Source organism: Bubalus bubalis, chromosome 16 (genome assembly GCF_019923935.1).
Source record: "Bubalus bubalis isolate 160015118507 breed Murrah chromosome 16, NDDB_SH_1, whole genome shotgun sequence".
Lineage (NCBI taxonomy): Eukaryota > Metazoa > Chordata > Mammalia > Artiodactyla > Bovidae > Bubalus > Bubalus bubalis.
In genome coordinates, this window is record NC_059172.1 from 71,111,011 (window position 1) to 71,137,992 (window position 26,982).

A 26,982-nucleotide genomic window follows, 5' to 3' on the forward strand; every position below is an offset into this window, starting at 1 on the left:
CCTCTTGTATCTTTCCAAAACACTAAACCTATTCACGGTAATATTTTAAATCATTTTCTAGAATGTTGATGGCTCTAAAGCACATAATCTTTCGCTCCATACCTAAAAACAAAAAAACTGAATCTATTTCATCTATATGTTGCCATGATTTCCATCTAAACACATTTTTTCATCAAAACTGCCTAAAATAGGACTTCATTTTGAGTTACCTTGCCTATTTCATTTCTTTACCTCCTTTACTACTACTACTACTACTAAGTCGCTTCAGTCGTGTCCGACTCTGTGTGACCCCATAGACGGCAGCCCACCAGGCTCCCCCGTCCCTGGGATTCTCCAGGCAAGAACACTGGAGTGGGTTGCCATTTCCTTCTCCATTGCGTGAAAGTGAAAAGTGAAAGTGAAGCCGCTCAGTCACGTCCGACTTGTAGCGACCCCATGGACTGCAGCCCACCAGACTTTAGCAATGTATAAATGAATTTTTGAGTGAATATATTATCATTATTTAACACAAATTAAAAATATTAAATGAAATAATTTAATGTGATAATACTTCTAGTATCTAGGAAACTTATAAGAACTTCCACTTTACATGAAATGTAAGATAGTCAGTGACCAAACGCAACTCTGACTGGATAGCTTAAAAGAGATCTAAGAATGTATATCCCAGATAAATTACCTGTCTTGTCATCTGCCAGACACAGTCAACAAATTGAAGAAAAACGGGTGATCTGTCTGCATCTGCATGGTTCTTATCTCCATGGCCAACTCTCTGAAGCAAAGAGTGAAATATTATATGAGCTTTGTAGGATTTTTCACCTTTTGATGAAAATAACTTTATTTTTCAAGAAAAGTAACATTTGCTCAATATTTTATAAATTCAGAAAATCTTTTTGAAAGAGCACTGCAAGGAAAACAGAAATCACTAAATTCCACCAAGAAGAAATGTCTATTAGCATTTCAATCTGCAACCTGTCCAATTATTTCCTGGCAGGAGACACCTGTAACAGGAATTACAAGTCTGTTTAACAAATGAAGCTTAGATCCTAAAAAGCTGACAATGGGAAACAGGAAGTCAGTCCTCAGAGCCCAGATTTTTGTCCTGAAGATTTACTGTGCCCTGAACATTAACAGTTCCTTGTACACTAGCCCCAGGAAGCACAGGTCTCCTTTAGCACCTTGTCCAGGGCAAGAGGGGGACCTACTGCATTGGAGCTCCAGGTGGTCTTTCAAAAAGAATTACATCAGCACAAATCTTTGAAAACTTTTAAAAAATGCTTGATATCTCCCCTCAAGCATGCACTCACCTACTTTCTTAATCTTTTTTCTCCTCTGAGGACCTCTGCTCCAGATGACTGAGATAAACACCTACCCTATAACCCAAGGCAGTGATTCTAAAAGAGTGATCCAGATTTCCAGCAGTGGGAGAGGTCTGAGAGTTCAAAACTATTTTCATAATATTACTAAGACATGCTTTGCCTTTTTCAATGGGTTGACATTTGCACCGTGCCGTGCTTAGTTGCTCAGCTGTGTCCGACTCTTTGCAACCCCATGGACTGCAGCCCACTAGGCCCCTGTATCTATGGGGATTCTCCAGGCAAGAATACTGGAGTAGGTTGCCATGTCCTCCTCCAGAATGGTGTAAAGGTGATGAAGGAAGAAAACTTTTGGTACCGTAGGAGGAAATCAGGAAACAAGGCATTGGAATCAAGCTATACTATAGTTATTATGTTTACCCTACCAAACACTTGCAGTTAAATCAAAGAAAAAAAGCCAATCTCTCTTAAGCCCATGTCCTTGATGAAGCAGTAAAAATTCTTATTAACTTTAATAAATCTCCACCTTGGAGTATAATTTTTTAAGTATCCTATGTAACAAAATGAGAAGTACACATAACGCGCTTCTGTTACAGACTTAAGTAGAATGCAGGAAACACAGCTTTTCCATGGACCATCATTTTAACGTGAAAGAACAATTGATATATGAAGCATGGTTACTAAGACCTGAATATCTTGTAGGTATCTTTTTTGAAAATGTACAAAAGTGAATGTGTCACTTCAAAGAAAACAAGGGACAGTATTTGTTACCAATGATGAAATTCAAGCTGTTGAATCAAAGTTAAGTTTGAGGGAAAATTTTACCTGCCACAATGAGTTTGATAGTACTTAAAAGACTTTTCTGATAAAATTAGTAGTAATATTAATATTTGTGATTTTATGATATATAATGAAATGCATTAAGACTGGAGGAGCTGTGTAAATCAGTAAGCCAGTATTTTCCCAATTACCAACACATGATATTACAAAGTCATGCAAGGTAAAAGATCTACTTATTCAAAATGCAAGACATACCAACGGAATTTAATAGAACAAACACCAAAAACCTCATCGAGCTAGTTTTAGATTCCACATTACAAATAACCACTAAGAAACTACCATTTGTCAAGTTTTGGCACAGTAGCAAAGAAAACTATCCACAATTCTCCGGAAAAAATTAAAATACCCTTTTTTTCAACCTATATTATCTGCATGTGGTCAAATTTTCCTCGTATCTTCAATCAACAGAACATATTGCAACAAACTGAATGCAGAAGTAGATATGAAATCTATCTTCTATTAAGCCAGATATTAAAGAAACTTGTAAAAAATGTAGAATAATGCTACTCTTCTCATAAAACTTTATGCTTGCCTAACATATTATGCTAGTTACTTTTCTTTAAAATGTTATTCATGCTAATATATAAGAGGACTATGGGTTGAATGTTTGTGTCCCCCAAAATTCACATATTGAAAATCGAATGCTCAATTTGATAGTTTTAGGAGCTCCAAGGTCATGAGGGTGGAAACCTCATGAATGAGACTAGTGCTCTTATCAAAAGGGACAGGCCCCAAAGAGCTCCCCAGCCCTCTTCCACCATTAGAGATAACAGTGAAAGGTTGGCAGTCTGCAATCTGGAAGAGGGCCTTCACCAGAACCCTATCATGCTGGCACTCTGAACTTGGACTTCCAGCTGTCAAAACAGAAATAAAGTAGCCTAAATGGACTAAGAAAATAGATTATTTCCTTAAACAATACATACATTTTAAAATTTTAATTTCTAATATGGAAAATACTGATATAAACAAAGTTCTTTGGGGTCATCAATAATTGTTAAAAATGGAAAGAGGTCCAGAAATCAAAAAGTTTGAGAATCATTACCCTATATTAAACATGTGCACATACCCTCTGAATCAGATGTGCTTTGTCAAATCCTGCTTTCAGATTAACAATCAGGAGGGGGGAAATGGAGTAGGTAGTCAGAGTCAGCAATTTAGGAATCCACTGCAGCTTCAAACAGTCTGAAATGTTTATGATTTTGGTTACACTTATATGAACATGTGCAGCACTGGATGACTGAAACGTCACTCTTTTAACAGTCTTATCATGGTAAGTACATTTTATAGAGAGTTGAAAAATATAAGCCATCTGAATGGATATGCCAGATGACCAATTTTATTTAATAGTTCAAGTTTAAAGCAGCAGACTACCTTTAAATGTCCATTTCTTGCAAGGTTTTTTAAAATAAACACTGCTAGTGGATACTAATAGCTAACATTAGAGACAGCATCTGGGCAAACATATTTCAGAAAGTCTTTCAGCTAACCTAAGAAAATGCTGCCAAAAATCACACTCTCGGGGACTTCAAGGCCTCTGAGAATCTTACCTCTCGTCTCCAGGATCCTCTAAATAATCTGACAAATTTCTGTTGAGAAGTTTACCCCATTAGAACAAAGGGTCAGTCTTACATGAATATCAAGTGAATAAAAGACATGATCTTCACACGCCTTGTGTGAGATGCACATGTGATACCCTGAGTCAAGGTTCTTCACTCACAAGCTGAAATCGATGTCCAAAGCTCAGCCACTCTTTTTCCACAAGGACTTCAAACCCTCGGATGGTGCGGTAGTATCCGTCCAGCATGAGCATGGCCAGGGAAGTCAGCTGGGCCGTGCGGTCCCAGCCATCGCTGCAGTGTACCACCACAGACGTCTTTCCTGACTCTACCCTGTCAGCAATCCTGAGAGCCCCTGCAAGAATAAGCTGAAAAAAGGATTTTTTAAATGAATTTTTTTTAATTAAATGCTTTATTCCTCAAAATTTGTAATAGTTTTGTTCAGAGATGACTATCTCAAAAACAGGTGGAGAAAAGAACATCAGTCCTTTCCTAAAAGGAATTTTTGTGAATGGTGGAAGATACTGACGCTTTGCTTTTAAAACTGAAAAATCTCAAAAATGCAGACTCCTATTAATCCACACAATGAAATATCCAAACAAAAGGTAACTTCGGATTTTAAACAAATCAAGAGTATGACTAATAAGAAAGAAGGATTAAGTTCCAAAGAGACCTATTTCTAAGATTCTTCAAATATTCCAACATCATCCATTTAAGCAAAAATAATACACCAATTGAATTCTTACCTGTTACTTAAAACAGTGATACTTAACCAAATCAGAATAAATACGAAAGCAGTAAAGCTGGATATTAGAAAATATTCTAGTTTCTATAGCATTCACTCTACTGTTTTTATACAACACAGCAAGCAAAGCATAAAATTTTAGAGAAAGCTGACTTTTACATATTGGTATGAATGAAAAATTCTCATTGGACCAATATATTATTATGTCAATTTCACTGGTATCTAAAATAATTTCAGGTATTTTGTTTAAATATGCAGGCTCTCTCTGCAAAACAATTTATCTTCTCTTAAGTTGATCTTGAGTTAAAACTAGATAGAATTAGATGTAACCTAAAGAGAAACACACAGTATAATATCCTTTAAACTGAACAATAGAGCCCCCCTCTACTCTGCAATGGCCCAATCATATTTTAAGAACAGCATGATTACACAAACACAGATAAGGGTGAAATAAAAGAAATGCTATACTAGGCTAAGAGAATCTCATGATGATCTCCTTTTAATCATAATCATAGGTATATTTTGGAAGTGGGGTACTCCGAAGCAATCTCAATCTTGTCTACGCATCAGAGTTATCTGTGAGCATTAAAAAAAAAAAGAAAAAAAAAAAAAAGCCTGGTCTGTATTATTCCTAACTCACTCTTTTAAATAACTTCCACCTGTAATTCAAATCTGGGGCTTCCCAGGTGGCACAGTGGTAAAGAATCCACCTGCCAATACAGGAGACACCAGAGACGCAGGTCTGATCTCTGGGTCAGGAAGATCCCCTGGAAAAGGAAATGGTAACTCACTCCAATATCCTTGTCTGGGACATCCCGTGGACAGAGGAGCCTGGTTGGCTGCAGTCCGTGGGATCACAGACTCGGACATGACTGAGTGAATGAGCACACACAGAGCACATGAGTCAAATATATATGCAAAATTACACATCATTGACCTAAAGGGTTAGAACAGTTGGAAAGCTAAGACAACAAGGAAGAGTTCTCCAAAGTGGTTGTCTTCATCCATTCATTCACTTAAAGATAAACATTTATGGAGTCCTCTACCATGCGGTAGGCACTGCTCACAGTGCTGGAACTATAGAGCAGCAAACGGAACAAAGTGCTGGCATAGTGAAGTTTATATTGTACTTAGGTGAGGCGGCCAGATGCAAAGAAACAGTGTGTCAGAGGGCAACAAGGGAAAAAGTACCACCCAGCACTAGGAGCACAGGCAGAACTGTCACTGTGTATGGGGTGGTTAGGAAAGGCATCTTTGAGAAGTTGATGTTTGAACAGAGATCTAAAGAAAGTGAGCGGGTAAGCCCTGCAGGTGTGAAGACTGAAGGAGGAGAAGGTGGTCCAGGCACAATTGTACCTCGTCCAAGGAAATGTGTTTCTGTTATAGCCAGTTTTTTGGAGAGAATGTTGTACCTGCTAAAAAATGACCTGTAATTTACAGAATGCTGCAGTGAATGTCAGTTCCAAATCAAGTCTTACGGTTTTCTATTTACACATCATACAATGTAATAGACGGTCCCCATGACCATGCTCTCTAAAAGAAGAACGTTCATGTACTTTGCTACATTCAAGCTTCTGTGTTTCTAGAAGAGAAACAATAATCAAAATAGTTTATAATTCTCAAGAGGTCAATTTAGCCTTCAATTTTTCTTAATTTTAGAGCTCTTAATGTGAGTATAATCTACTCTTCAACATGAAAAATCCTATTTCCATTTATTTCCTAATATTAATATATGTGCTCATATATTATATAGAGATCTATATATAATATACAGAGATCTATATTTTGGTAAGCTATGATACTGAAATTCAGACCTATCTGAAAATATTTATAACTATAATACCTGAAATAATGTTTGGTGCTTCCAACGTTATATTTAGGCAAGCTGAGGTTCATACAGTCTCCTTCATTTAACTACTTCACCTCATGTGCCTGGCCGGAATGGTTTTCAAAAGCTATGTAACAATTATTTATTGGCTGATTTATTTACATCATATAGTGCTACCCTGGCTCCTGTGGGGACAAAGAAGAAATATGATTTATCCTGTCCTACTCTCCATGAATCAGTAATCTATGTTAATTGACACATAAAAGTAATTAAATCAAGTACATGGGAGCATCTGATTAGCTGGAAAGAAAAGTAAAATGAAAAGCTCAGAGAAAATGGAAATGAATTCCGTCTGGGAAGACTTTATCAAAGAAGTGAACTGGGAACTGAAGGATGGGCAGATTCAGATAGGATAGGAAAGAGAGGCAGAGAAGGCAATGGCACCCCACTCCAGTACTCCTGCCTGGAAAATCCCATGGACGGAGGATCCTGGCAGGCTGCAGTCCATGGGGTCGCTAAGAGTCGGACACGACTGAGCGACTTCACTTTCACTTTTCACTTTCATGCATTGGAGAAGGAGATGGCAACCCACTCCAGTGTTCTTGCCTGGAGAATCCCAGGGACGGGGGAGCCTGGTGGGCTGCCGTCTATGGGGTCACACAGAGTCGGACGCGACTGAAGCGACTGCTGCTACAGCAGCAGCAGCAGCAGGAAAGAAAGGGGAAAAAAGTACAGCAGAACCAAATGCATAATACAGAAACCTAATTCATTCAAACACCAAAACTTAAAAGTAGTTCTAATTATCAAAGTAGTTATCAATTTTTCACTGTTTAAAAGGGTACTTTCATCTTGATTTCAGTTTTAAGAGCCAACACACAAGAGGGCACAGAAAGTCCTTGTGTGATAGTCTCTAACAGTTTAAAGAAACAGGAACATATACCCACCTTAATATGTTCCAGCCAGTGAGTAGATTCCAAGTTAGACAACCAGTGGGTCTCCTCAATGTTGGGGTACACAATCTCCTTAAGTTTTCGTAAAGATTCTCTCATAACATGGATATTGTGGATATCTAGAAAAACTAGTTCTGCATTTTGATAGGCATCTTCACTTTCATAACCTCCACCTTTTGCCTGGAAAAATAACATCACACAAAATAAAAAATGAATGCATATTCATGATATGATGACATCCTTGAAAGAGTGCCATAAAATACCCAAAAGCATCAAAGCTGATACATGTGACTGATGGACAGGAAACTCCATGGGAAAATGTGGCTGGCTCAGGGCAACTTAACACAACCACGCTGTCCCACATGTTCTTCATAAAACAAGAATATACATGCTCACCCTGACTTCCTCTTGTTGCTGTTATTAAAATTATATATGATAACATACAGGAAGGTACTTAAAGCACTGTCTATCCATATCTCAAGTCCTACCCAAACATAATTTCATACAGAAGACTGAAGCTCCATGCGCAGGGACATCTGTCTAGTTTACACCTGACCCATGCTTTTCTTCACTTCATCTTAATATTTGCAAAGTGCTTTGCAATCACGGTGACTGACTTCTAGGGTAACTGCACAATTATTATTAAATAAAAAGACAAAACAAATATAAAAGCACAGAGTACTATAGAATAACATTATCACTATTTTCAAAGAGATAAATCTATATCTACAGAATAGAATGAGAAATAGTTGGTGTTCACAGTAAGCTACAGCTGGAAAGAAGAACCAAATTTTTCTGGGTTGAATCTTTCTCTGTTTTATGAATAAAATATTCTTTTGCCTTTTGGATAAAATATGCCTCTTATCTCAGGTATAAAATCACACCTCTTTGAGCACTAATGGAAAAAAATTAGGAAGATACTGGAACAGTCACTGTAGTTATATAAAATTAAGAGATCACATTTTTGAAAACAATAAAACTTACCTCTTAACTAACAACAAATTAGTGAAGAGTAGACATTCAAGTTTGCTTTCTGACACTGACAGCGTGGGAAATGGTTTAGAGTCAAGATGGGCACAAGTACAAAATTAACAGCGTTTCATTAGGTCCCTGTTAACAAGGATTATTCTGGAGAGCAGAGACAGCTCACATCAGGGGCAGAGGGACACTCAAATGTGTTGCAGCAAATCCTAGAAACATGGCCATACTGCAACTACACAGAGCCTGTCACGAAAACACAGGACGAAAATGCTCTGGAATCAAGACTTGTACAACTTGATGAGTACGTCAAATGTTGTCATGTAACTTTGAAAATATACTAAAAACACTGAAATACATACTTTAAGAATCCATTTCATGTGAATTATATTTCAACACAACTGGTATTATTTAAAAACAGAGCAACTAGATAGTAAAACCGAAGACACACAAAAAAATCACTGAAGACAGAACTAGAGGACAGAGCCTTCCAGCAAACCCCAAAGCCGCCAACAGTCACAAGATCTCGATGCTATCAGTGAATGCATAAGGAAATGCAGAAGGAAGCAATGCATGTAAGATGGACTAGAGAACAAGGGAATCACAAGAGAGTCTTACAGTTTTTATTGTTCTGCTTCCTGGTTTTAGCTCTCTTCCTCCAGAACTACAGGAAAGAACAGGTCAATCTAAGAAGTGCAGCTGAAACCGAGAAGGGTTCTGTCCATTCTAACAGACGAGTTATTAGAGAAACTCACTGATTAAGTGAAAGAACTTGGAAACAAATAGAAATAAAAGGGAAAAAATTAGAAATAAAGACCAAATTAGAAGAAACTCAAGAGCAAACGAATACAGTGGATATTAAATTAAAAGAAACGTGAAAAGTGAAATATAAAAAAAAAATGGAATTAGAAAGACATAAAAAAGATTCAAGAGAAAGCGACAAATGATGAAGAGAGGCAAAGAAGAGACAGCCCAGGAGTAATAGCAGTCCTGAAGAAAAAAGCCAAAACAAAGAAATGAAATAAATACTAAGAACTATGATTAAAGAAAACAGTCCTGATGCTTTTAAATTGAAATTCCCAATGAAAACAGCACACAAGCATACCTGATAATATAAACCCAAAATACACAGCATGAAGACATATTCTGGCAAAATAACTGGACTTCAAAGAAAAACAAAAGAGAAAATTCTTTGTACGTTGAAGTAAAAAGAGTGACTCAGAAAGAAAAGAAATTTAGTTTATGATCAGACTTTGAAACTTCATGACAAAAAAAAAAAAGGCAATATATTTAAGACATTCAAGAAAATCAAATGCAAACCAAGAATTTTATGCCCAGGAAAACCAACATAAATATAAGGAACATAAGCTGCTCCCCCCCAGCCTGTGTCCATGCTCAGTCGTGGCCAACGCTTTGGGACCCCATGGACTGTAGCCCACCAGACTTCTCTTTCCATGGAATTTCCAGGCAAGAACACTGGAGTGGGTTGCCATTTCCTGCTCCAGGTTATATTCCCAACCCAGGCATCGAACCCACGTCTCTTGCACCTCCTGTACTGACAGGCAGATTCTTCCTGCTGCTCCACTTGGGAAGTCCCTCATAAGCTGCATCAGCAGGTGAATACTCAGAATATTGTTTCTATCAGCTCTGCTGAAATATTTACAAGAGAACAACTTCAGACAAAAGAAAAAGACTAAAGACTTCCACATAAGAACTGGTTGTGTGCACAAAATACAGCTACTTGTAGACGTCAGAGGTAAAAGGGAGAAGTGTACAGAAGGGAGTGTAAAGACTACCTACTCTGACAATGTAAATATAACACATGTATTTTACAATGGGAGCAAGTCCAAAAAAATGTTTCCCTAAATGTTCTGGGGATACTAGTAACACTGTTACTCTAGCACCATGGTAGGATAAAGCAAGTGAGTAATTATGTAACATAACAAATCTTATCATTCCCTCTGACTTTGAGAATCAGCATTCCTGGTGGGGAAGGAGGAGTCACACATGTAATTTTGAAGATGTTCGAACCTGCCTGCCAATGTAGGTGACATAAGAGATGGGGTGTCGGGAAGATCCGCTGAAGCAGGGCATGGCAATCCACTCCAGAATTCTCACCTAGAGACTCCCATGAACAAAGAGCTGCCTGGCAGGCCACAGTCCATAGGGTCGTAAAGAGCCAAACATACATATGTATGCACACATGTAACAACTCTTAACACTGAATTCAAACTGAAAGCACCAGTATGAACTCATGAAGTACTTTATCTTTAAAAATATATTAACGTTTCCTGGCTCTATCCATTTCCTAGTCTATTCAGAAAAGACTCAGAAATTGGACCAGTCCAGTAGCAAATAAGTATCCTTAGCACCAAATTATGGTTTCAAATACCATCTCCTACTAACAGAAACCAGAACTTCTTAGGGAGATGGCTATTCCAAGCCTGGGGTAGGAAACATACAAGATTTCCTGATGACTCTGCTGTATCTTATCAAACCAGATAGCAAAGATTGCCATGTGTGTGGCTCAGTCACTTCAGTCGTGTCCAACTTGTTATGAACCCGTGCACTGTAGCCCGTTAGGCTCCTCTGTTCAAGGGATTCTCTAGGCAAGAATACTGGAGTGGGTTGCCATGCCCTCCTCCAGGGCATCTTCCCGACCTGGGGATCAAATCCACGTCTCCTGCATTGCAGGCAGATTCTTTATCAATGAGCCACTAGGGAAGCCTAAAGATTATTTACTATGGTCATGCCAAACAAACTCGGGAGGTAATTTGAAGTCTCCTTTTGATCAAAGGTGGAAAAAAAATTTTAATACTATCTGCAATGAATTAGAAATTGCTGACTACATACAAATACAACATGTGCTTCAGTTCAGTTCAGTTGCTCAGCCGTGTATGACTCTTTGCGACCCCATGAATCATAGCACGCCAGGCCTCCCTGTCCATCACCATCTCCCGGAGTTCACTCAAACTCACATCTATCGAGTCGGTGATGCCATCCAGCCATCTCATCCTCTGTTGTCCCCTTCTCCTCCTGCCCCCAATCCCTCCCAGCATCAGGGTCTTTTCCAATGAGTCAATGCTGCATGAGATGGCCAAAGTACTGGAGTTTCAGCTTTAGCATCATTCCTTCCAAAGAACACCCAGGATTGATCTCCTTTAGAATGGACTGGTTGGATCTCCTTGCAGTCCAAGGGATTCTCAAGAGTCTTCTCCAACACCAGAGTTCAAACGCATCAATTCTTCGGCGCTCAGCTTTCTTCACAGTCCAACTCTCACATTCATACATAACTACTGGAAAAACCATAGCCTTGACTAGACGAGTGGAAGTGAGAAATAGATTTAAGGGACTGATTATCAATATGTGCTTAGTTGTGTCCAATTCTTTGTGACCCCATGGACTATAGCCCACCAAACTACTCTGTCCATGGAATTTTCCAGGCAAGAATACTGGGGTGGGTTGCCATTTCTGACTCTAGGAGATCTTCCTAACCCAGAGATTGAACCTGTGTCTCTTGTGCCTCCTGCACTAGCAGGCAAATTTTCCACCACTGTACCACCTGGGAAGCCCCAGTGCATTCATAATGACACTTAAAATATTAGTCATTCTCATGGGATGGTAGGCAGTAAATTTATTATTGGAAAACTGGTAAATAAGGAAAAAGAATCAAGTATTTACCCTGGCTTTCTTATATGAACAGAACTGCTGATTAACCACAATTTAGATAAGAGAAAGTGCTTCTTTTTAGAAAGAGTTCAACTAATAGCTGAAAAGAATTATGAACTTAAGAGTATCACCATTTTGCAACCCCACTGAAGTAACAGATCTCAGCATTGAACTTGATCAGTTGCTAATATCCAACAAGAAGAATCAGCCACAAATTGTGTGCCTCCTGATGTATCCCCTACAGCTTTGCCAAAGGAATTGAACCTAAATCTGAATAAACCTCTGAATTCACGTGAAGGAAATTCAGAGGACAGAAGAACTATACCATAGCACAATCGGCAAAGTCTGGACTATGGGAAACTCTGCAGTAAAATATACTGGAGAGAAGCGGGGAATCAGGGAGGGAAGCACAAGGGGAAGACTGTAGATGAAGAGAGACTTAAAAGACATACAAACACAATCTTCACAAGGCAAGGCTAAACTACAGAGACTAGTGATGTGTATACTTCAGTAACACCAGATTAAGCACTGTAAGAAGATGAGTACTGTAAAAGTTAGGATAGTGGTCACCTTTCGCAGGGCAGAAGGCAAGTCTGATCGGGGTAAGGCACACGTGGAAGGCTTGGTGGCTAGTAAAGCTTTCATTCTGGATATGGCTCACGACTGCAAAGGAAGCTGTCACCGTCACACTGTTCCGCACATATTCACTGCTATTTCACACATATTCACACTGTTTCACACATTTCATACACTTTCACACACTGTTGTATCACACATATTCACACTGCTATAAAAAATATTCTTACCATGAAGACAAAAAATATTTGTTGCAACAAATATGTATCCTGTTGCAAATTTTAAAAGGGAGATGGAGCAGGTGAGTATTGGGTGAAGGTGGTCAAAAGGTACAAAGTTCCAGTTAAAAGATAAATAAGTTGTGGGGATATAATGTACAATGTGATGACTATGGTCAACAAGACTCTATCATGTATTTGAAAGTTGCTAAGAGAGTAAATTTAAAAAATTCTCATCACAAGGGAAAAGACACCATAACTATGTGAAGTGATAGATGTTAACTAAGCTTACTGTGGTGATCATTTCACAATATATATATTTTTCAAATCAATATGCTGTATACCTCAAACTTACATACTTTTCTATGTCAATTATATCTCAATAAAACAGCAAGAAAAAAGATATCGATCTAGCTGGTAAACTAACTTTCCTGAAGAATAATGGCAATATGTGCAAAACGTTTAAAAATATGAGTATTTTAAATTAGGATATAGTAATGATATAGCTAGGGAACAAAAATGTCAACAAAAGGTACTTGTTTTACTTATATTTAAAATACTAAATATTAAACATCTAATATCAGAAGAATGATTAAGTAAACAATGACATAGCTATATGATGAGTACTATTAAAGTATTTCTCAAGAAGAGCTGTTGGAAAGAAATATTTTTTATAAAAATGAAAAACAATGAAACAAAATAATCAATATTTAATACATAGAAAAAACAGTGGGAGAAAATATATCAAAGATCAGTAATTACAGGTGCTTTTTATTCCTTTACTTTGCCTATCCCTTCCTAGATTTTTGTTGTCTATTACACATTTTATGATAAGAAAAATGTCCTAATATACCAGTATTTATTAAGTATTTATATATATATAAAATATACCAGTCTTTATTAAGAAAGAGATTTCCATAGTGAAATACATGTGGGAATCATTTTACAAGGAGTATAACATTTTGCCTACTCCCTTTTCTGCCTTATATGCCTCTCATCCTAGATAACATCTTTTTAAAAAACTATATTTTATTTATTTATTCGGCCATACAAGGTCTTAGTTGCGGCATGTGGGATCTTGTTCCCTGACTGGGAATAGGACAGCATTTCCTGCATTAGAAGCATGGAGTCTTACCCACTGGACCACCAGGGAAGTCCCTCATCCTAGATAATGAGTCTCATTCCTACTAACTCATGGTATAAGTAATTACTGGGAAAATACACACCAGTCCCTGGGGAACCAGTTTCATATGTCCACTGTCCTGTTTCGCCTTTAAGGGGAAATATTTACAGTTTAACAGAGAATGCCTGGAATTCAAAGTGTCCTCAAAACACTAAACAGGACTGAAATAATTAATACATGCTCCATAATTTAATTACAGGATGATCACTCCAGCATTGTTTATAATAGCAAAAAAGAACCAAAAAAGAAAAAAATAATAACCTAAATATCCAAAAACAATTGGTGTTATTAGTTATCATACAATTAAAATAATGTTACAGATGTATATTTACTGGCATAGAAAGAAACAGCATCAATTAAAAAAGGAAGTTGCAATTATCCCATTCTGTCTTAAATATATGAGTACACACATATGCACATATGTCTGGAAGTATAGTCAAGGTTTAATGGTGTGTGTCTCTTCTTTATTTATAGAATTTGGGGTGTTTTAATTTTGGAGGGAGGCCGTGTGGGTTTTTTTTCTTTGTCTTATCTGAGAGGCAATTTTTTAAAGCTAAACTATCTCTCTTCTCTTTTCTTCTCCAGTAGTAGATTTTTCCAAGTGGACCAGAATTTTTGTTTCCACAATGCTAATATTTATTCTATAGCAGAAATCACGACCACTGCTTCAACTAACTGCCAGTCTTCAGTGTGACTAGCTTGTACAGGCAGAGACCTGCCAGAAGAGGGCAGCACTGGTCACTGAGAACTCTGCATGATTCCTACAAGGGTGCTGTGCAGACTACAGTCTCACAAACTCAGTTTGGTGCCCAGTTTGGAGAAGGGAGAGTTTTTGCTCCTAAAACAACAGTTTATCAGGTGAGTTTTGCCCCTAAAATAACTCTGTTAGTTTTTATGATTCTCATTTTACAAATAAGCCAATTAAAGTTACTAAAAAGATTAAAATTAAATTGGATTGACATATACACACTGCTGTTTTGAAAACAGAAAACCAATAAGGATCAATAAGCACAGGGAATTCTGATCAATATTCTGTAATAACCTATATAGGAATAAGAATTTGAAAAAGAAAAGACACATGTATAACTGAGTCACTTTGCTGTACACCTAAAACACAACATTGTTAATCAACCATACTTCAATATAAAATTAAAAATAAAATTTTTTGTTATACTATCAAGTAAAGAGCCAGGATTAGAATCTGTATCTTTAGCGAATGAAAAGCCTAAACTCATCCTACTGCACTGTGTACGTGTACGCGTGCTCAGTCACATCCAACTCGCTGTGACCTCATGGATTGTAACCCTCCAGGGTCCTTTGTCCACAGAATTTTCCAGGCAAGAATATTGGAGCAGGTTGCCACTTCCTACTCCAGGGGATTTTCCCGATCCAGGGATCAAACCAGGGTCTCCTGCATTGCAGGTGGATTCTTTACCACTGAACTACCTCCTGACAAACTCATGAAACTAACTATAATCTTAATTACTATAAGAGGATCTCACCTTATTGGCAACTGCATTAACACTTGGCCGGGCGTCGAATATAAAGATTTTATGAGATTGGGCATTGGAGTCCATAATGGCTTGAAGGTATTTTTCATCTTCTTTGCTTCGCTTCCCACTCACCCCTACCATGGGCTGGCTACACCGAGTGATTGTGGCTTGACTTTCAGGATGAATCCATGACAAAACCTTAATGGGGGGAAAAGTGGCAACACACCCTTTGACATGCTTCTCTATTTATAGTTCTTCCCAAAACATTACTCAATAAAACTCTGCTTTCTAACTGGATTCAAAGCCGAGCCATGAAAGGAAATATGAAGCTGCTATAAAAAAATCATCATTTTTCTTTCAAGTCAACTCTGGCATGTGGAAAACTTGGTCTTATTAGTTAATCAGATATTGATTTAGAAGAGTCATTAATTAAAAGTGTTGTCTCTAGGGAAAAAATACATTAAAAGGGAGCGTAAGTAAACTCCATTTTTAAAGTTCAGCAAAAATGCCCAACTATAGTGTTCAGAGTCTACACATTTTTGTACCTAAAATTATTAGAACTTATCTTTCCAGAATACAGAAATTCATCACAAATTTGTGTGGTTTTCTTCATTCCAGGATTTAAAGGAAGAGAGCATTTATCACTATGACCAACTGTATAAGATAAAGAAATAGTGAATAATACCAGAGCCAACTTTGACTTCAAGTTAAGAGCCATGCAATTCTGAGCAGCTCTCTTATATCCATTTCAAACTCTCCAGAAACCTCTTTAGTCTAAGTCTTTCCTCTGGTTTTAATTTTACTCAATAACTCATTCCCTAATAGCCCCACAGAGGACCCGCTGCTGTAGCTATTTTTATCCCGCACCCACTCCCCCACTCTGCACTATGTGGAGCACAAAAGCAATGGGGAAGCTTCAGCACAGCTTCACACTTACTGGGATACGGCCCCGCGATCTGAAGGAAGCCACTCTCTTCAACTCTTCATCAGGGATATTTGCCGGAACAACCAAGAGGGCAGGGTAGGTATCACAGAGTTCATATCGTTCATTTATCTTTGTTATTCTCCAGCTTTCATTCGGAATTCCCTACGTGTTAAATAAACATAAGACAAATCACTGCCTAAGAGAAATATCGGAAAACATTACAACAGAAGGCTCCTACTCAACTTCTCTTAAACTCCACTATCTCTTAAGTTGTTGGAATAGTTATTGTTTGTCTATGGTGATCAGGCTTTTAGGATGAGACCTTATAACAAAGAAAATCTGTATTCATTTTGGCACTCAGTTTTATGTTAACAGATTTATTATGTCATTAAATACTGACTGAGTGCTGGGTCTGTTCTAAACATATCAAACAAAGGAAACAGTAAGACTAAAAATAAAAATGTTCTTGTCTTTAAAAAGAACAGTCTCATATAGTTTGACTGGATGACTGACTGTGCTGCTGTTCATCTATACAAAGAAATGTCTGAGGGCAGGCACTAAGCATCCACTAGAATGCTATGCACATATTTATCACTTATATACATAAAGTGAATCTTACAGTATTAATGTCGCTAATGTAAAACATATGAGAAAAACAAGAAAGTAACAGAACGCAAAGCCACCCCCCCAAAAAAAAGAAGCAAGAGAAACAAAACATTATTTTTCAATACACATCAACTGTTAAACTTTGGTCCTTAAAGGTTTGTTATATTTATAACTAGTATACCACTTCACATATACAATTACTTAATAAGACACTTTAAAATTTCCATCCTCCATTAGTACAGAAAATAAAGCCATTACAGTAAGTGCTTAGAATTAAGAAAATACATTTATTTTTAATTTTATTACCTCTGACAATAAACAGAAAAAGAATAAACAGAAAAAGAATCAAAAGAAACCAAATTACAGTAAAAATATATATATACATTTATTGAGCATTTACTGTCTGCAAGCGTTATGCCTACACATGCATGCGCGTGCACACACACACACACACACACACACTTTACTGTATTCAGGTTTCATTAACCTCACTGTAGAGATGAAGAAATTGTGGCACAGCTTATAACTTGACTAAAGGTAGTAAAAAATTCCATGTAAATTCTAAACCCATCCTTTTTATAATAAAATACATCGTGCCTCAAGAAAAATTTCACTATCCTGATTCACAAAATTGTTATAAAAACCTGAAATGAAAGTACAGGAGTACTTCTCCTCCAAAGGGGTATTTCTCAAGCTGTTGCCAAACACCCAAGAAGATATTAAAATAAAGAAAGAATTCCCTGGTGGTACAGTGGATGGGGATATACCTGCCAACGCAGGAGACAGGGGTTCTATCCCTGGTCTAGGAAGATCACAAACGGCACGGGGCAACTAAGCCATGCACCACAATCCCTGAGCCTGTGCTGGAACCTGCGTGTTCTAGGAGCCACGTGCCGCAGCTCTGAGGCCCATACCTGGGGCCCCTGCGCCGCAGGAGGAGAAGCCACAGCGAGGAGAAGCCTGCAAGCTGCAGAGAAAGCAGCCCGAGTCCAGTGACAAAGACGCAGCGCAGCCAAAAGTAAAAATAAATTTACTAAATTTTAATCAAAAAGAAGGCAAAATCCCTTCCCTGTAATCATGTGGTAAATACTATCAACAGAGTTTCCACTTCCACTAGTCATTTTATCATCAATGCCTTACACACTATTTACCCCATTTATTTAGCCTGGCCCCAACTTGCTACCTATGATCTACATATCTCCTTCCCTCTTGCCTTCCTCAACTTTATACTCAGGTAAAATCCGAACTCATTTTCAGAAATAAAAGAAAGGTTTAATTAGAGATCTTTAAAATGTATTTACATGCAATAATAAAAAAATAATGTCCAATGAACTGGTGAGTTTATAGAGGAAGTACTCAATTAAGAAACTTCAGTCCAGTTCAGTTGCTTAGTCATGTCCGACTCTTTGCGACCCCATGGACTGCAGCACGCCAGGCCTCCCTGTCCATCACCAACTCCCGGAGTTTACTCAGATTCATGTCCATTGAGTCAGTGATGCCATCCAACCATCTCATCCTGTCTTCCCCTTCTCCTCCCACCTTCAATCTTTCCCAGAGTCAGGGTCTTTTCCAATTAATCAGTTCTTTGCATGAAATGGCCAAAGTATTGGAGCTTCAGCATCAGTCCTTCCAATGAATATTCAGGACTGATTTCCTTTAGAATGGACTGGTTGGATCTCCTTGCAGTCCAAGGGACTCTCAAGAGTCTTCTCCAATACCACAGTTCAAAAGCATCAATTCTTCGGCACTCAGCTTTCTTTATAATCCAATTCTCACATCCATACACGAATACTGGAAAAACCATAGCCTTGACTAGACGGACCTTTGTTGGCAAAGTAATGTCTCTTCTTTTTAATATGCTGTCTAGGTTGGTCCCAGCCTTTCTTCCAAGGAGTGTCTTTTAATTTCATGGCTGCAGTCACCATCTGCAGTGATTTTGGAGCCCAGAAAAATCATCTGTCATTGTTTCCCCATCTATTTGCCATGAAGTGATGGGACCAGATGCCATGATCTTCATTTTCTAAATGTTGAGTTTTAAGCCAACTTTTTCACTCTCTTTCATCAAGAGGCTCTTTAGTTCTTCTTCACTTTCTGCCATAAGGGTGGTGTCATCTGCATATCTGAGGTTATTGATATTTCTCCCGGCAATCTTGATTCCAACTTGTGCTTCATCCAGCCCAGTTTTTCTCATGATGTACTCTGCATATAAGTTAAATAAGCATGGTGACAATATACAGCCTTGATATACTCCTTTTCCTATTTGGAACCAGTCTGTTGTTCCACGTCCAGTTCTGTTGCTTCCTGACCTGCATACAGATTTCTCAAGAGCTAGGTCAGGTGGTCTGGTATTCCCATCTGTTGAAGAATTTTCCACAGTTTATTGTGATCCACACAGTCAAAGGCTTTGGCATAGTCAATAAAGCAGATAGATGTTTTTCCGGAACTCTCATGGTTTTTCAATGATCCAACGGATGTTGACAATTTGATCTCTGGTTCCTCTCCCTTTTCTAAAACCAGCGTGAACATCTGGAAGTTCACAGTTCACGTATTGTTGAAGCCTGGCTTGGAGAATTTTGAGCATTACTTTACTAGTGTGTGAGATGAGTGCAATTGTGCGGTAGTTTGAGCACTCTTCAGCATTGCCTTTCTTTGGGACTGGAATGAAAACTGACCTTTTCCAGTCCTGTGGCCACTGCTGAGTTTTCCAAATTTGCTGACACATGGAGTCCAGCACTTTCACAGCATCATCTTTTAGGATTTGAAATAGCTCAACTGGAATTCCATCACATCCAATTGCTTTGTTCTCAGTGACGCTTTCTAAGGCCCACTTGACTTCACATTCCAGGATGTCTGGCTCTAGCTGAGGGATCACACCATCATGATTATCTGGGTCATGAAGATCTTTTTTGTACAGTTCTTCTGTGTATTCTTGCAACCTCTTCTTAATATCTTCTGCTTCTGTTAGGTTCATACCATTTCTGTCTTTTACTGTGCCTATAATTGCATGAAATGTTCCCTTGGTATCTCTAATTTTCTTGAAAAGATCTCCAGTCTTTCCCATTCTATTGTTTTCCTCTATTTCTTTGCATTGATCGCTGAGGAAGGCTTTCTTATCTTGCCTTGCTATCCTTTGGAACTCTGCATTCAGATGCTTATATCTTTCCTTTTCTCCTTTGCTTTTCACTTCTCTTCCTTTCACAGGTGTTTGTAAGGCCTCCTCAGACAGTCATTTTGCTTTTTTGCATTTCTTTTTCTTGGGGATGGTCCTGATCCCTGTCTCCTGTACAATGTCACGAATCTCCGTCCATAGTTCATCAGGCACTCTATCTATCAGATCTAGTCCCTTAAATCTATTTCTCATTTCCACTGTATAATCACAAGGGATTTGATTTAGGTCATACCTGAATGGTCTAGAACCAAGAAACTTGAGTGCCATCTTTAACTCATCCAATCAACAATCAATTTTTAGGATTTTTTTCCTTCCAAAAGCACCAGAAAAGTTTGCTCACTCCTCTCAAGCCTCACTTTTCTTCTGTACCTCTGCAATCCATTCTCCACACTGCCTCAAAAGTCTTTTAAGATGCAAAAGTTATCATGTCATTCTTCTGCCTAAAACTATCAATGGCTACCTATTTCTTTTCAGATACATTTAGAACTCTATACAGGACTTGGCAAAGATCCTCACACCCCTCCTTTTCCCCACTGATCTCTGGCCACTCTGCAGCATTCTCTGGTGCTTGCTGTAGTCTACCCTAAACCAAACACCTTCCGTTTCCAGATGGCATCACGTTCTCTCACCGGAGTACTCGCTCTATTAATCACAGGATTCATGACCATATATTTTGATTATTAGTTTATTTCTTTGAATCTGCCATTAAACATGTATCCTTTGGGAGTCAGGATTGTGTCTTTCTGTTTTAGCCACTAATACACACTAGGTGATACATGAATCTGATTAATGAATGAAGAAATCAGTGAACCATAAGGAAGCTTCTACAAGAAGAAAAATTGGCTTTTGAAGTTTTCTTAGAAAATATGGAGTCAAAGCTGAAAGGGTCAGATCTCCTGAGATCCTAGTGTACCACCCTGAACCCAGGTATTTAACTCCTATCTCTCTCTCTCTCACCGCCTTCCCATATCCTTCAAAAATCACTTGCCAGGGAGAACTGCTGTTACCACTGAGATTGGTGTCATCTTCTTCAGAAAAAACAAAAATGGGCTTCCCTGGTGGCTCAGCAATTCAAGAGATACAGGAGATGAAGGTTCGATCCCTGGGTCGGGAAGAGACCCTGGAGGAGGGCATGGCAACACACTCCAGTATTCCTGCCTTGAGCATCCCGTGGACAGAGGAGCCTGGTGGGCTACGGTCCATAGGGTCACAAAAGAACCATTCAGACACAATTCAAGTGACTGAGCACACAGCACACTTTAGAAAAATGGCCAGGTGGGAGTAGAATCTTTGAGGTAAGCCATTACCTTAATGGCTCTTGTTCTCCTCATTCTTGGAGAAATTGACATAACCATCTCCATTAAAGGAACTGCCTTCCAAGCAGCAAACTGGAGTTGGCTAGTCAGCACATACTTTCTTTGTAGACACTGTTAAAGACATACTGACAACTGTTAATCTCTGACGTACATCTTTCTACTCTTCACAAAATCACTGCCCTTCAGTTAATGTACCCATTTGTCAGAGTCAATTTATAATCAAATTAACTGGATTATAGCTTTCCTTGTTAGTTACATCTCAGCTCTGAGAATAAAATTCTATTCTCCTTGGCTGTACTTGAGTGCTCTACAAATTTGTTAACCAAGATATCTGCCATTATGATTATTTGTGCAGAAGACGATACTCATTTTTATTTACCAATTTTTACCATTTTAGCAACCTGATGATTTCTCTTTACCTTACCCACAAATTTCAGAGTCCTCTGTAAATCACTACATGTGCCAAGATACAATTAAAGAATATTCTCCCATACAGAAAACTTAAATGGTTATTCATAGTTTTGTCCATTTAAAAAAATACATAATCTAATTTCTTTAGGCACGATAATGGATAAGTCATGCATTTAATGTGACTTTCCTTTTGTGTTTCAGCAAGAGCACACAAAAAAGCCAACCAATCATGATTTGTTTCTAGAGCTTTACAATGTAATAAATACAATAATAATCATTTAGATAGATTTCTATGGTTTACAATGCACCTTCCTGCATATCACACTAACTCCTCAAAAAATCCTTAAAGGTAGTTCTTCTAAGTGGAAAATAAAGGCACTGAGGCACACATCTAAGTGTTGAGAACTAAGCAAGAGCTCGAGCTACATTCAGAAGTGGAGTCTCCTGAATGCTCTGGCGGCAGACTGTGGTGACAGCCGCACAGCTTCCTATGTCCAACAGCAGTGGGTGGGCACGTAAAGCAGAAAATCTTACGGCATGCGAACGATGTCGCACTTTCAAAGAAAAAAAGAATAGAGTGGCCCATGATTCTCAGATGGTATAATCTCCAAAATGTATTAAGTGAAAAAGAAACATACAGTGTGCAGAGAATGCTATTATCGGCTTTAAAAAAAAAAAATAATGTACACACATATACAGGCTGCTGCTGCTAAGTCACTTCAGTCATGTCTGACTCTGTGCGACCCCATAGACGGCAGCCCCCCAGGCTTCCCCGTCCCTGGGATTCTCCAGGCAAGAACACTGGAGTGGGTTGCCATTTCCTTCTCCAATGCATGAAAGGGAAAAGTGAAAGTGAAGTCACTCAGTCGTGTCCAACTCTTCGCGACCCCATGGACTGCAGCCCACCAGGCTCCTCCGTCCATGGGCTATGCAGCATAAAATCTCTGAAAGGATATACACGTGGTAAGTAACGTTATTTCCTAAAGGGAGAAGAGCTGGGACAGCTGGGGAAAATGCTGGCCCCGAAGGAAAACCTTCCTTTAAGTATATCCTTTTGTATCTTTTAAATTTTATATAGTGAATTACTGAATTCAACTTTTAATTTACAAGAAAGACAAAGGAATACTCTGATGCTCTATCTTTAGTCTCAACATTTATGTTAAAGTTCAAGTTCTTTATATATTTTGGATATTAATACCCTTATCAGATACATGGTTTGCAAATATTTTCTCCAGTTCCATAGAGCACCATGTATCTGATAAGGCTGTTAATATCCAAAATATATAAAGAACTTAAAAATGACAAAAAATCCAATTAAAAATGAGAAAAGGATCTGAATAAAAATTTTTCCAAAGACATACAAATGGCCAGCAGACACATGAAACAACGCTCAACATCACTAATGTAAGGGAAATGCAAATCAAAACTACAATGAGATATCGCCTCAAACCTGTTAGAATCATAATCATAAAAGAATAAAAAAAACAAAAAACAAATCACAAGTGTTGGCAAGGATGTGCAGAAAAAAGAACCCTTGTGCACTGCTGCTGGGAATGCAAACGGTGCGGCCACTATGGGAAACAGTGTGGCGGTTCTTCAAAAAACTGAAAACAGAACTACTATATGATCCAGCAATTCCATTTTGAAAACATTAACTCAAAAAGATATACGCTTCCCCTGTCACTGTGGCATTATTTACAATAGCCAAGATATGGACACAATGTTAAGTGCCCACTGATGAATGAATGAATGAAAAAATGTAATACATATACATAATAATATACGGGGGTTTCCCAGGCAGCTCAGTGGTAAAGAATCCACCTACCAATGCAGGAGACACAGGTTTGCCCCTGGGTCGGGAAGGTCCCTTGGAGGAGGAAATGGCAACCCACTCCTATATTCCTATCTGAAAAATCCCATGGACAAAGGAGCCTGGTAGGCTACAGTCCATGAGGTTTCAAGGAGTAGTACCCATCTGAGCAATTGAGCACACATAAACACACACACATATATACATATATTTAGTAAGATAGAGAAATACTCCCACTCTAAATGGAATTATACTGCTGTTCAGTCACTAAGTCATGGCCAGCTCTTTGAGACTCCATGGACTATAGCACAGCAGGCTCCTCTGTCCTCCACTATCTCCTGGAGTTAGGTCAAATTAATGTCCATTGAGTCGGTGATGCTATCTAACCATCTCATCCTCTGCTGCTCCTTCTCCTTTGTCTTTAGTCTTCTCAGCATCAGGGTCTTTTTCAATGAGTTGGCTCTTGAATGGAATTTTATTCAGCCATGAAAAAGAGCTTGTCACTCTGTGACAACATGGATGGAACTTGAGGATGTAAATTAAGTGAAATAAAACAGAGAAAAGCAAATATTGTTCGACGATCTCACTTACATGTGGAATTAAAAAACAACAACAACCAAAAAAACCCAAACTCATAGATAAAGGGAACCGACTGATGGTTGATTATTGGAAGTAGGGGGTCAGGAGGGGGCAGAAATGGTAAAAGAAGTCATAAGGTACAAGCTTCCAATTAAAAAGTAAATGTAGTTACAGGGATAATGTAAGGCATGCTAACCATAATTAATACTGTAGTGCATATTTGAAAGTTGCAAAGAGAATAATCGAAAGATCTCATCACAAGAAAACAAATTCTGTAACTGTGTATGGTGACACAGTTGAGCTGTTAACAAGACACTGTGGTAATCATTTCCCAATACATATAAATATTAAATCATCACGTGATATACCTGAAACTAATATAATGTTGTATGTCAATTATACTTCAATGAAAACAAGAAACAGAAAAATGAGATTATCTTCATTTTCTTTGGTAATAAACTACATCAAGTAATGTCCTCTCCAACAGACTTTAATGTAGTTGACCCAGAAACAAAGTGCCTAACTCTCCAGCAAAAAGTCAATAAATTAATAGATTAATTCTTAATCTTTTAAAGTCAAAGACCATAAAGCACCTGTATAGAGTCCAATGCTCTATTCTGACTACTGCATTTCCTAATCTCATAATTCTCTTCTCTGAATGTGTATATCTGTTATTTACCCTTTTTTAAATTGGAGTACAGCTGATTTACAATATTGAATTAGTTTCAGATGTACCACAAAGTGATTCAGCTATGCATATTTTTAAATTTTTTTTCCCTTATGGGTTATTACTTTAAAAAAACAACAACAAAAGACCATAGAACTATATAAAGCTGTTTGTTCACTTCTATTCATGAAAGTTTTGTTGTATTAAAGAATATAGAATATTAAAAAAAAATTTTTTTTTAAGTACTTACCTGCCTTCTATACTCCGAAAGAGAGTCATATAGCTTCCACCCATTTTCAGGGAATACTTCTTTGTACTCAAAAGCAAAAAGAGACTACAAAAAGTAGACAGAGTTAATAGCTTAAAAAGACCTTTAAGAAGGTAATGAATCAGAAATGTACCTCTATCATACCCCAAGTTTTCATTGACTTATCTGAAAGTATATTTTGTACTGGTATCCTTTTTTTAAATTGTTGTTTTTAGCTTCTGTTTTGCTATTTTGAAAGTTTATTGTTTTTTATTTTTTTTTTATATATTTTTATATTTTTTAATATTGTTTTTATATTTTTCAAACACAGAAAAGCACAAAGGCCTGCCACCAAGATTTATCAAATGCTAACATATTACCATAATTCTTTCAGATATCTTCAGTAGCTGTTTTAGGTTTACTTCTAAATAATTAAAGACATTACATAAAAAAGACAACTTCTGATATAATTAATTAATTAGACACCACAGATGTCAGCAATTAAGCAGCTTTACAGATTACGCAACATATTCTAAAACATCCTGAAAAAACTTTTTATTTGCGGGCAGGCAATCTGTGTATCAAAAATGAAAATTTAGTTTATCATTAATATGGACAAAATGGCAGGAACAACTATGATGAAAAGCATTTAAACTTGAATCAGAAAACCAAAACCAATTCTAAATTTTACTCTTTACTAACTGTGCCACTGAGTTAATTGCTTACCTGCTTCTGGTTTCAACTTTAAAATATGGATAAATAATAGTTACCACCATAAGGCTACTTTGGACATTAGACTATATAAAATAAATGAGGAAACCTAACACTGTTAATAGCACGCAGAAGAAACTCAGTTCTAAGTACTGATCCACGCTTTCCTCCTAATATTGCTAGACTTAACTCTCAGCTCTCAATTAAAAAGGAGATTTCACATACAGCTTTTCATCACAGAAACATCCCAGATATAAAGATCACATAATTAAACAATGTCAATCTGCAGGAATGAACCTCAGAAATCAGTCCAGTTTCCTCACTTTATACCTTAAAAAGACTGGTCCCATATATTAAATTAAACCTAAACTACACATCTGGTTAAAAGGCAAAGTGAGACTATAAACACCAAGATTCTAGATAGCCTAGACAAGTTTCTTTACACTACACCAATAATCATAATACAGATTTTTCAAAGATAGAAGAAATCTCGTACCAGGTTATTAGAGACAGGAAATGCATATTTCATTAGATTTTCAAATATTGATCTTCTTGTTCGCCCCTCAGGTTTATGAGCAAATCGTAAATTCCGAATATCCTAGAAAAGAGTTAGGAATCAAGTCACCTATCACTGTTTGCTCACTTTCTATTTAATGACTAAATAAGGCAACTTGGAACTATCTTGTAAAACGTTAAGATCTGTGAAAGAGGGATACAAAAATAGATCAGACAACTGCTCCTGGAGGAAGGGAAGTTACAATGCCTTATTAAGAGAAATAAAAATAAACACAGGATACAAGGTAGGATTCGGAGGACAGAAAACTCCCCTCTGTTTATGAATTCAAGTTGGGCCACAGAAGGAGGCAGCATCTGATGTAGGCACAGGAGATTAGAGATGTTATATCTGAAATCACACTATTACATGACTCACACACACTGTCAACAGTATGTCCTTCCCCGTTAAAGGCCATTTTCTGTTATGAATTTCCCTACCAAAAACCTGATTAGCTATTGTTATATATTTCATAAAGTCTTCATTCCAGTTAAGCTTGGTGATCATTTTCCTATTTATAATTCCTTCCCAGGACTCACTTCCATTGAATCTTTAATTCATAAGTCTCTGGCTACTAGACTGATAAAACCAAAACTCTGCCTAAAGGTCTTCCTCCATTCCAGGTCCCAGGCTCTTCAA

The 26,982-nt window shown here is 37.7% G+C and overlaps 1 protein-coding gene across 8 annotated transcripts in view; it reads right to left on the minus strand.

The window, feature by feature from the left end:
* Positions 1–26,982, minus strand: part of MTMR2 (myotubularin related protein 2) — a 114,992-nt gene that overhangs the window by 12,791 nt on the left and 75,219 nt on the right. For all 8 annotated transcript variants that reach the window (XM_006050568.4, XM_006050570.4, XM_044929784.2 and 5 more), the window contains 7 exons: positions 26,287–26,388; positions 25,083–25,166; positions 16,287–16,436; positions 15,359–15,547; positions 7,227–7,412; positions 3,871–4,077; positions 677–769 (listed from right to left, as the gene is read on the minus strand). In XM_006050568.4, the coding sequence (XP_006050630.1) occupies positions 677–769; positions 3,871–4,077; positions 7,227–7,412; positions 15,359–15,547; positions 16,287–16,436; positions 25,083–25,166; positions 26,287–26,388 (1,011 nt within the window). The remainder of the gene's footprint in view (positions 1–676; positions 770–3,870; positions 4,078–7,226; positions 7,413–15,358; positions 15,548–16,286; positions 16,437–25,082; positions 25,167–26,286; positions 26,389–26,982) is intronic.